This window comes from Alligator sinensis, unplaced genomic scaffold (assembly GCF_000455745.1).
Source record: "Alligator sinensis unplaced genomic scaffold, ASM45574v1 scaffold1_1, whole genome shotgun sequence".
In the NCBI taxonomy this organism is placed as follows: Eukaryota; Metazoa; Chordata; order Crocodylia; family Alligatoridae; genus Alligator; species Alligator sinensis.
This window is the reverse complement of record NW_005842556.1, coordinates 990,337-1,002,088: the sequence shown is the minus strand read 5'-3', so window position 1 is coordinate 1,002,088 and position 11,752 is coordinate 990,337. Positions and strand designations below refer to the sequence as shown.

Here is an 11,752-nt window from a genome sequence, read left to right as displayed (position 1 = left end):
CATTCAGCCCCTTGTCCCTTATAGCAGGTTGGGGATTCCTCAGCTCAAACAGGCTTTGCAAGCTCAGCACAGGTCTTTATTTTCTGGGCACACTCTCCCCTAAAGCATAAAACACAAGTGCACAGACAATACATAAGTGGTTACCACATGCTTATTTCCTCGCTTTGTCTGGTGGGGCCTTTTCCCAGACCATGAGAGGGTTCTCTGGCTCACTGCTGCTTTTAGCCTCACAGCTTTTTCTGAGTGTTCCTGTCTCTCCCTGCTCCATCTTGCTCTGGCTTTGTCCCTTTAAAGGAAAGAAGGCAGGGCCATATCTTGTGATCTTTAGCTGCCAATGTGTGTGAGCTCCCCATTCATTGTAATCCAGTTGATGGGATTGTGGAGGGGGCTTGAAAGGGAAAGATTTGATGCATATCTGAGCTTGATTCCTGTGCACTTGTCTAAAAGACCACATCTGGCATTCACATTGCACCAGGTTCTCTCTTGACACATAGACACAACATTTCTGTGCTTGGTGCAGGCTGTCCTGCTGTCCCCCTCTCTGAATCACTTTCTTGTCACACAAAATAAGTCAAGACAATTTTATCACTTGGCATCAGAATCTACAATGACCTGATAGTCATAAGTCTTTGAGCCTGTCAATCTGTTTTGATCTGCTGTAGTCCCCAGAAACAAGAAAATCTAAGAGGAAACATAAAACATATCATTTGAGTTCAACTCTGCACTAGTGTGCAGGGCCATGTCTGGTGCCCTGACTGGCTGAGGTTTCATCTTGTCCTGTGGACCTGTGTAGAGCTGTGAGAAATCCAAATTGTCCCATGGCAACTTCTGTGGATTTATCCCATCACAGCTTGCAGAGAATAAGGAAGAAAAGTTTCTACCAGCCACAACTTAACCCATGCAGGGTGTGACATTGTTTCTAGTCGGACAAGACAGGGCTCTTTTTTTTTTCATTTCTAGAATGAGATAATCCCCATAGGCACTGCCACTTAGGCCTCTGTCCTCCTAGAAGAATCTGTTTTGTTCCAGGAGGGTGGACCAGATTGACAGGGTAGACACCTGGGGTCCCCGTATAGTCAACAGAAAGAGTGAGGCGCTCCATAGTTACAAGGTGCTAAACTAGAAGTGACCCAGAGGGTACCATTGGAAATACAGAGTAAAAGGAGTACTTTCCCCTCCCTGGAGCTTCAGTGCCACACTCAGACTGTGTGTTTGGTGCCTCCATCATGTCCAAGAATAGTGCTAGGGCATAAGGTAGAACTTTTGAAGGAGGCCTGGGTAGTGGGGGTTGGTCCAGCACCCCATGGAAAGCTCGAAGCCAGTCCCTACCATATTTCTCATCCCAGGGCTGATTGAGTTCTGGCCGTAGCCTAGGCCACACAACTGGACTTGGCAGCAATAATAGCCCTAAAGCCGGGACACAGTTCAGTCAGAACTGCAGGCCTGCATGTACTAGCCTCCCCAGACTTCTGAGGGATGAATCATGTATAGATGTTTGCACATCTAGCAATGTTAATACTTTGCAGTACTCTGTGGCACCCTCAAAAGCTGTGGTCACTCAAAAATGCAGCTCAAGGTGGGGGGCAGGGGCTGTGCAGTCTTTCATGCCCATTCACTTAGTGGTTAGATCAGGCACACTGGAAGCATAAGGGTGAGATTTTGGACCCTCATCAACAGAAAAGGAATCAAACCCACCTCCCCTGCTACCAGAGTAGCTGTGCTCACTTCCAGACTGCAACCTCCCTCTGAACTGAGGTTAATGTATACCTTGTTGATTGGCACACTGTCCTAGGAAGATGATCATCTAGGTTTGAATATCTATAGACTGAAGTTGGCCTGAGGCCCAGGACTTCCACTTCCTGGGTCAGAGCTCCAAATATTTGTCTATTATAAAAAAAAACCAAAACAGTAGAGCAGAGGGAACCAGCATCACCGCTGTCTCCATTGAAAGGCCTCATGAGTACAATACATGCTGTGACACTCAAAGCATGAAGTATCCGTCAGTCCTGCTGCATGTGGGCTGCAGGACTGAACCTCTGTCCAGACTGGGGCATAACCATCACAGAGATGGGACCTGATGTTGAGCCCGAGGCTTTTCTAGAGACTTTGGAACATGTGGCTAGGATATACCAATGGTCTGCAGATCAGTAGGCCTTAAGTTAGCCCCATACTTAATTGGGGAAGCTCAGGCAGCCTATTGGGCCCTGGGAGTTTAGGTCACTTATGACACCCTCGAAGCCCCCATTTTCGATTGCGTGGGGCTCATGGAAGAGGCATACTGATACCAGTTCCAGGAAGATTAATTTAACCCAGATTCCTGGCCCTGAGCAGTTTCCGAGAGCCTCAAATACATGTGTACCTGGTGGCTCTACTGGAGTGACTGTAACTGTGCTACTCAGCTCAGTGCTGCTATATCATCCCTATGGACATTCCCATGATTCTGGGCATTGCTGCTTGCTGCATGGAGCTGAGAGGTAATTTTTTCCCTTACCGCTGCTACATGTGTCAGGGTCTCTTTTAGCTTTACTCTGGGGCATGGGTTGTTGGCTACAGCCCAGCCTGGGGATTTTGACTGGGATGTGCCAGTGCTCCTGCTGGGACTTAAAGTTGGAGATTCCTGGCTAAAGGTCTTATCTATCCACTCAAGTCAGACAGATTGCCTTCTCTGGGGTGAGGAGGGAATTTTACCCTGTGATCAGATTAGCACTGACTTGTGGGGGTTTTTGCTTCCTTCTGTAGCAGGACATAGCCTGCCCTGGTCCTTCTTTACCTGCTGGAGTACTGTGTCCAGTTCTGGGCACCGTACTTCAAAAACGATGTGGATAAGCTCAAAAGGGTACAGAGAAGGGCCACCCATATGATGAGGGGCCCTATGAGGAAAGGCTCCGGGAACAGTGTTTGTTCAGTCTGAGTAAGAGAAGACTGAGAGGTGACTTGATAGCCACCTACAAGTATGTCAGGGGTGAACACCAAGATCTAGGGGAGCAAGTCTTCAGAAAGGCACAAGGTAATTGAGAGAAAATTTAGGCTGAACATAAGGAAAAACTTCTTTTCTGTAAGGCTACCTAGAATCTGGAACGCACTCCAGCAGAGGTGGTGCAGTTGCCATCCCTGGAAGTGTTCAAGAAGAGGCTGTCTATTGCAATGCCGTAATAAAATTGGAGACCCTTTTCCCCACCCTTCCCAATTATGATTTTCAAAATCTTACAGAGGGGCTCTTATTTCTTATGTGGGGGCTCATCGCCCCCTGAGCTCCCCCATAATTTTAACCCTGCTGCCTGCAAGCCTTGAGCTCTGGCCCACTGATTTGGGTCTGGCTCTCCTGGCATCAGCCCTATCCGTCCTCAGTACCTCCGGACCTCTGGCCCTCGTGTCTTTTGTTCTGGGCCGCAGCCCCAATATTTCACCCCTCTGGGCTACTGGGCCCTTTCCCCTCATTTCTCTGCCCTTCTGCACTGATCTTGCCTCTGCTACAGGTCCCCAACCCTGGCTCTCATTCTGCTCAGGCACTGGGCCCCTGGCCTTGTCTCTCCTCTGCTACTCTCACAATTTTGATTCCCACTGCTGGCCAGATGCAAGGCAGTTGTGTGCTCTTCAGGCATGACTGGTACCTCCACCTTCCTGATATTCCAAAACCTAAACCACCAGTTTAAAGAGTACAACAAAATGTAAGGCCCTAGCTGTAACTCAGATTCCCCACACCAGGTCTGAACATATACCAGCTTGCTAGCTGTATGCACAAAGTTTCCTCTACTCTGGGCTACATTCATCCCCTGAAAATCCTCAAAGCCTTACTGGTAGCTTCAAACCAGTTCAGCAGTCAACCAGCCTTCCTTCTAAGAACTTCTTCCCCTGCAGCTTGCAGGGCTAGACTGCCCGGCCTGCTCTCATGTACTGGCTTTATGTACCTCCTAAGCCCTGTCCCATCTGGTCATGTGACCCTGAAGATCCCCACAGGTGTTTCCTCCCTGTGGCTGATGGGTCATGACCTGCCTGCTTTCTCAGCTTTCTCTAGCCATTTGCAGGTTTGCTAGCAGCCAGTCCTATAATAGCCAGCTGGTTTCCTGGTTGCCACCTCTCTTACAGCCAGTCTATTCTATGCACTATTCTCTAGACTGGATACAGGCGTTCCCCTTTTTTTAGTGCAGCTCCCTGCCTCAGCAGCAGGGATTGCTGGCTGCCTGCCCTCTCACAGCTAGCCTCTATTCCAGTTCCCTGAGTCCTAACTGCAGCATACTCACTTCTTAAAGTGACAAGAGCCTCCCACTTTCCTATCATAGGATCCCTGAATATCTACAAGAGAGAGGCATGTGGGGCCAGGAGAAAAGAAGCAAGTCAGAGGTGTGTGGATCAGTGTGGTGACTCTTGGCAGGAAAAAGAAGGGGACATGGATTGTTAAGTTGGCCTTGGTCCCAGTAGGGGAAGAAGTTTCCCCTCTGTGCTAACCTCCATCCATTTTTTCAAGTAAGAATTAGCTTCTAAAGGAACACCAAGCCATGGGTCAAAGACATGTCCAAGAATCAGCTTTTTCTCTTCCTCATCTTAAATCCAGTAGCCAAGGTTTCTGGTGAACTCCATTTCAGGAGTCATTGTGTGTCAAGAAGAGTCACACAATGCAAATGTTATTCTTCCTGGGCCAGTTGTTGGGGTTTTTTTTAGGTTTTTTTAAACTTTTGACTGCATGAACCACAAAAAGTATAAAATTACATATTCCTGCTTTCTCCATGGCCCACTGTTCTGTACACCATACCTATACATAACAGAAACATAACATTGTAGAGATTACAATTAAAGGGCAGGACAAGCAACAGGAAGTGTCTGCAACAGGCAACTCCAGTGGGGCAAACAGAGACACAAACAGCCCATTAATATTATAGCGAAATTTGTGATAACAGCATGCGCTGATGCCTTCAGGCCAATCTTAATAGACCAAACCTGGGTACTGATAGCAGTGGAGCCATCACAGCATGGACTTCCATGGGTACTAGATGCTCAAATAAGTACCGAAGGACCCAGGTATCCCATCGTATCTGTTTGTCTTAATATTTCAGGGCATTCAAGTGTAGAAGTGTTAGTAAAACATCATTTAAAAATCAAATCAGTTAGTTAACCAGATAAAGCAGGAAGAGAGCAGAGATGGCAAAGGATTGACCTAAAGTCAATCCTTTGTGGCCTGTTTCATTGTGTAAAGTACATGATAAGAAAAGGTATCATCCTCTGTTTTCCCTTTTCAAGGGTTACTACTTGCTGAAAGGCCTTTATTTACCACTATCTCACTGCCCAAGGAAATGATAGCTATCCCCAGTGACCCTGAACAATCTAGGTTGCAGCTAGCATTCCTGTGACTTCCCTGCTGTGGTTCTTCAGGCTAGCTCATTTAAAGTTATCTCTGTGGTTTTTACATGTGCAGTAGTCACACCTCCAATTATCATGATGGGGGAGACTCAAAAAGATTGCTCAGCTTGACATACTGGGGTCTCAGGAAGGACTGAAAGAAAGATGATGTGTAGGCTCTACAAGTATTCAAAGTGAACTCCTTTCCTGGCTGAGTGAAGGCTGAGTAAAAAAAAGACTAAAGTGCTAGATGGAAATAATAAAAATGGCCTTCAAAAGGGAAATGAGGAAGCTCAGTTCAATCCAAGAACTATATGAGCATTGTCATCTTTTCAGGATGGGACAATATTTTCCACCCAGGAATTTTCAACATTTTTTCTACATCCAGCCCTTTGGATAAAAGAATGCCACATCTTACGGGTACATTCACTTGGTACCACCAGCATATTTTGAGCAGACTGATGATAGCCTCTGCACAAATGATCTGGTGTGTTGATGTACAAGGCTGAAGAGCATATTGGCATCTACTTCAGGATGCACCGGGGGTTTAGAAACAACAGAGGCGTGGGAGAGTTGCAGTCATCCATGCAAAAACAAAAGAGAGGATGCTCTGAAAATGGGGACTGGTCACTCTAGCTGGACTGTCCTGAGATCTGGGTCTATGGCAGGGGTTGTCAACTGGGGGTATGTTTACCCTCAGTGGCACTTGGGAGGGCCCAGGGGGTACATATGGGTGGGCAGCAATGGAGCCCCGCTGCCTCCCAGGATCAGGGTTGGGGGGGGGGTGAGGGGAGTGGTGCCCTTCTGCGGTGCTTCCCAGCTGGCCATACACGGGGGGTGGAGAGTGGGGCAGAGTTCACATGTGGCAGCCACTGCCACATCTCAGCACCCTATGCTGCTGCTGGTCTGCTCCTTTTTCAGTAAGTTTACTCCTGGCTCTGGGTCTGGCCGCACGCCACTGTCCCCCAGCTCCGTGTCCAGCTACCAGGGGTACACTTACTAGAAAAGGTGGAAAACCCCTAGTCTATGGGAACTCACATGGGGCTCAAAGCAGCTCATGTGAGTGTGGCATTCATGGAAGATACATAATAGGTCAGGCTTTTCTGGGGATTTAGGTAACCTGTAGAAGGGCACTTGGGTCACTTTTACATGTGCTTCGAAGGTGGGAGAGGTGGTGTTTTAATTAGAGCAGGTCCAAAAGCCACTAGCGTTTAGTGTATCAGCATCCCCATGCTTCAAAATGGTGGTGGGGCTACTTAAACTAAAACTCATTCTATGAACTTTAGTTCAAGTGTCTCTGCTGTCACTTTGAAGCATGGGGATGCTGACACACAAAACATGGAAGGCTGCTGGTGTGCATCCGAGTAGCCTCCATGCATGTGTACAGGCACCTCTGATGCCTGAACACTTGTCCAACTGCTCTTCCAACTATATAGTTGGTCCAATAAAAAATAGCACAAAAAAGACTTGCTTCCCAGAAATCCAATCTCACTCCTATTTCAGCTGCTTAGTGAACTGATATGAATCTCACCTTAAATGGAATTTCTTGAAGTCCAATGGAACGCAGAATGGAACCCCTGATGAAGATGGAGCTGGAAAGTCACTAGTCCCATTTCCTTAAAGAACAATGACAGCAATTCTATGGTGGAGATCAGGGAATGGGCACAAGGGTGTGTGGTGTGTGAAGGAACAGTTTTGCATCCACACAATAAGGCTGACCTCACTAGAAAAGGGGGGAAAAAGTGCAGTGGGTAGGCTAAGAAGTACAAGGTTTTTCCTCCCTGCCCCACCCTCCTGACCATCACCACCATGATGGGAACAGAGAATCAGGGTGAGATTCTCATCCTCAGAATAACAGTGTTTTCTGCACATAGGGTACTGCAGTTGAGCTACTCTCAAGAATCTAGAGATTTGCACAAGTGTGTTTGCAAAGCATAAAGCAGCATATTTCCGTGTTTAAATTTATACATAATTTTCACAGACCCAGAGTCAAAATATATTTAGGGCATATGATTAAATCTGGTGGTAGAACAGCATGGATAAACCCAGAGATCCTCAAAAGATTAAGGAATATTACCTATTTGTTCTGATTTTATCATACTTTATTAGTATAAACAAATTTATTGAAAAACTGTGTTATTTTTTAGTAAAACAATGGTGTGTTTGGTTCCCCAAACCTTTTCATTATTAGAGACAGTTTAGGGTATAACTTTAAAAGAAATCAAACAGTTAGAATGGGGAATTTTCAATGCAATTTATATAGCAAGCAGACTCAGAACAGAATGAGAATCAGTGCTTGGGCAGGTATTTGTGTATTATGCCTTATTGCCATATGATTATTAATTTACAACATTCAAGTGTATATTATTTGATATCACTCTTCTCAGGGCATCCTTCACTTCTTTGTTCCTCAAGCTGTAGATGAGGGGATTCAGCATGGAGGTCAGCACTGAGTAGAAGACTGGGGCCCATTTGTCCTTTGGCTTTGAGTCCTGGGAGCTGGGTTTTAAATATACGAAGAGTCCAGTTCCATAGAAGAAGCAAACAGCTGTAAGGTGGGAGGTGCAGGTGTTGAAGGCTTTGCGTTTGCCCTCAGTGGAGCGGATCCTCAGGATGGTGGAGAGGATGATAATGTATGAATTAAGAACAATGACACCGCTGGACAATCCTAATAGAGCAGCTGAAGCAAGGAGAATAATTTGATTGATTGTGGAATCAGACTCAGAGACAGATATCAGCGGGGAGATATCACAGAAGAAATGGTCAATGACCTTGGAGCCACAGAAAGATAAATCTAACATATTCACAGCTTGTGTCATTCCATTTACACACCCAATTAAGAAGGAACCAATAACCAGCCGTACACAGAGTTTTGGGGACATGATGACCGAATACAGCAGTGGGCTAGAGATAGCCACATAACGGTCATATGCCATTATAGCTAGGAGGAAACACTCCGTTCCAAGAAAGAAGCAAAAAAGAAAAACCTGAACCCCGCATCCTATGTAAGTAATTATTTTTTTCTCAGTTAAGAAATCAGACAGCATCTTGGGAGTGATGACTGTGGAATAGCAGAGATCAACAAAAGCCAAATTGGCAAGGAAAATATACATGGGGGTGTGAAGTCGAGAGTCAGCTCGGATTATAAAAATCATGCCAAGATTCCCTACCACAGTGATAAGATAAATTGTGAGGAAGAGTAGAAAGAGAGGTATCTGAGACATTCGGTAATCTGTGAGTCCCGTGAAAAGGAATTCAGTCTCCTGGTTGCAGTTTCTTCCCATTATAAGTTTAGAGCATGAACTCAGGCAGTACAACAAAGAGGAAAATTGCAAAATAGCTGTTGCTTCTTCAGTTCAGTTACCTCTTGGAACTTCTTCCAGAGCCGTTGAGTAATGTTGACTTTCCAGCTCTTCAGACAGAAGGTTCAGCTTAAACTGTTCTCCCTGCTCTCTTGGTTTCATGGATATTCTTCAGATAGAGTGATTCAGCACCACTTCTCCTATGACAAGTTTGTACACATGGAAAGATCAGGAAATGGCTTTGCAAAAGGAAAATAACATAATGAATGGGAGACGTCTTGCACTGGGAAGTCTTTCATGCAATAAATTGTACACCATGCCTGGAATATTACTGTGACTTTACATGTTATAGTACCTCTTACTCACTATTCATTTTCTGCATCAAGATGTCCCTCATTTCATTTTCTTTCAGACCATGATAATTAAACAAAACTATTGACTTCTCCTGTATAAAACTGTCATGATGTCATGTGACTTGCTCTTTAAGGACAATGCACATGTGAAAATAAGGAGGCATTTTAATCAGTAAGAGAGTTCACCAGGCATAGTGCTACTGGAACTTACAACTGCCTACAATACAGTATGGTAGACTGGCTTGCTTCTAAAGCTGTCAAGGGTACTTTCAAGCTGGGTCATTATAGTCATCAACAAACTCCTCCATAACAGATGATTCAGAGTCCATGTTGGGAAGGGGATAAGTGCAAGGAGAAGACAGGCCAATGAAGTTCCACAGGGCTCGGTACTGGCCCGAACCCTGCTCAATGTATACATTAATGATCTACCAACAACCACATCCTGTAAGTTCATCTATGCTGATGACATTTGCTGTGCCACTCTAGTTCCATCTTTCTGCACTTTGTACCAGGCCCTGTATGAAGATATGACAAAACTGGCAGACTACTGCACCACATGGTGGTCCATACCGAGTCTTGCTAAAACTCTACCAAGTGTATTTCATTTCCACAATGCCAGTGCCAAAGAAATAACGTAACATCTATATGGGTGGTCAGAGACTAAAGCATGATCCCTGCCCAACATACTTGGGTGTGTCTTTAGACAGAACCCTGATTTCCCAGGAACATCTAAAGAAAACAGCATCAAAGGTCAAAGCCCAAAACAACTTGCTAGCCAAGTTTTCTGGATTAATGCTGGATCAACATGGGGAGCTGCAGCCACAACACTCTGAACCCCAGGTCTCACCCTATCCTACTCAGCAGCAGAGTATTGTGTATTAGATCTGTGTGAGGTTTTGGACCGTGCTTTGGATCCGGAGAAGCTTTGGATGCTTCAGTGTCCAAAGCAGCATGTCCAGATCGAAATGCTGGCTTTGTTAGGCTTTCTGAAGTGGTTCGGAGCTTCCAAACCACTTCGGAAAATCTTCGGAGTCGCCTCGAATATCCGGCCATAGGGTATAATGGGGAATCAATGAAATATCTATAACTGTGTTGTTTTCTGTCTGATTTGGATGAAACTTGCAGAAGTGGTAGCCTCAACTGAGCATGAAGTCTGACAAATTTCAAGAAGATTGGTGAAGGGGCTCGGGGGGAACTGCACCCCAAATTTCTGAAAGCAAAACTCATGTCACATCTATGTGTCACTAGTTGCGAGGAGTAAAGGAATAGGTAAAATGCATATAAAATAGTCTTCATGAATTTTCCACAAGAGCATTCATGACATTGCCACCTAGAAATGAGTTCCTATCTGTGGCTGACGCATGATCAATGGCATGGGAACTGGACTATGAATGAGATGAAAAGAGACTGAAGAACATCAGTTCAGAATCCAGTACAGTAAGAAATATATCCTAGAAGCTTTGGACTGTAATAACTGGGTCCTTAGTCATAAAACACATATCACTACAGGGACAGCCTGCATTCACTTCATAAAGAGACTGTCTCAGCCTCAGAGAAATCACAGTGCTGCTGACAGTAAAACTATGGCATTTTACTGTCAGCAGAGGTTAGGCAACAAGAGCTGACTGCAATAGGCAGATGGGAGTGAGGGTACAGGTACATAGAAAAACTGGTGTGCACTGTGCAAAAGCTGTGATAACAGCATGTGCAGATGTGATTAAAGTTGCTGTTAATCTATCTAGCTTAGGTACCAATATTTAGGATTTGCAGTTACATAGAGTTCAGCACTGCCTAGACACCTAACTGGCTTCTATGGTTCTGGGTGCACTTTTTCAGTGCTAAGATTTCCTTTTCCTGACACACAAGCTGACTAGATTAAAGTTATCACTGTTGTTTTTGATGTACTACCATCATATCTAAGAAGACAGTACTGGCCATGATGGCATGCTGTGGTCTTAGAATATTAGCTGTCTCACCACTCTCCAGTATATATTACAAGCACTGCATGAAAGGAAGAGTCTATCTAGAAAATGGGAGGAGGAGGATGAGGGGGATATGCTGACATCAGGCAAATATCATATACGTGCTTATTTGGAATTATATTAAATAACCTCCAAAGGAAGTTGAAATAATTTCTGAACCTAATACAATTTTCAGTGTTAGGGCTGAGGCTTTTTACCAATATTACCTCTCTCTCTAGTGAACATTCCCTCTTCCTCTCTCTAAATCACTTCTCTTCTGTGTCTCCCTGACTCTTCTTCCTCTCACATTAAAGGTGGGTTTATGCGCAGAAAGAGAAGGTGGAGTGTGCCCTCTCGGGTTAATATGCTCCTTCCTCTATATGAGTCTTGTCATGCAATTTATGGCAGGAACAAGGATGGGATGAAACTGACCTTCTCTCCCATGCTTCATTGTGTCTCCTGGTTCTCCTCTCTGCATTTTCCCTGTCACATGTAGATATAAAGTAGGCCTTGGTGTAACCTGTGCAACAGGCTGGTCCTGTATTAACTCTTGAGCTATCACAACTCAGGGACTTCGAACTCCAGGGGCACCTCTAGCCCCAGGAGGATGAACCTGCTCAACACAGGCCCTTAATTTGTTTTCTTGTTTTTTATGCTGGCAGCAGATGGCACACAGGATGTAACTGTGTTGACTGAACCAACATAAGTTTGGCCCCAGATTTCAAAGGGGTCAGACTAAGACTGTGCTGTTGTTTCTTTCACAGAGGAAACTTGGTTTTGATCAGTTCTTAGCTCCCTTTAG

General features: G+C 45.1%; 1 protein-coding gene across 1 annotated transcript; it reads right to left on the bottom strand.

Annotated features, from left to right (window-relative positions):
• Positions 1-7,673: 7,673 nt before the first annotated feature.
• LOC102380586 (olfactory receptor-like protein COR4) lies at positions 7,674-8,618 on the bottom strand. Its single transcript, XM_006032246.1, has one exon. The coding sequence runs from the start codon at positions 8,616-8,618 to the stop codon at positions 7,674-7,676; it is 945 nt and encodes a 314-aa protein (XP_006032308.1).
• Positions 8,619-11,752: the final 3,134 nt, after the last annotated feature.

Excerpts from the sequence above, each read along its gene's own strand:
- LOC102380586 (XM_006032246.1), bottom strand. The coding sequence starts at position 8,618 with ATGGGAAGAAACTGCAACCAGGAGACTGAATTCCTTTTCACGGGACTC.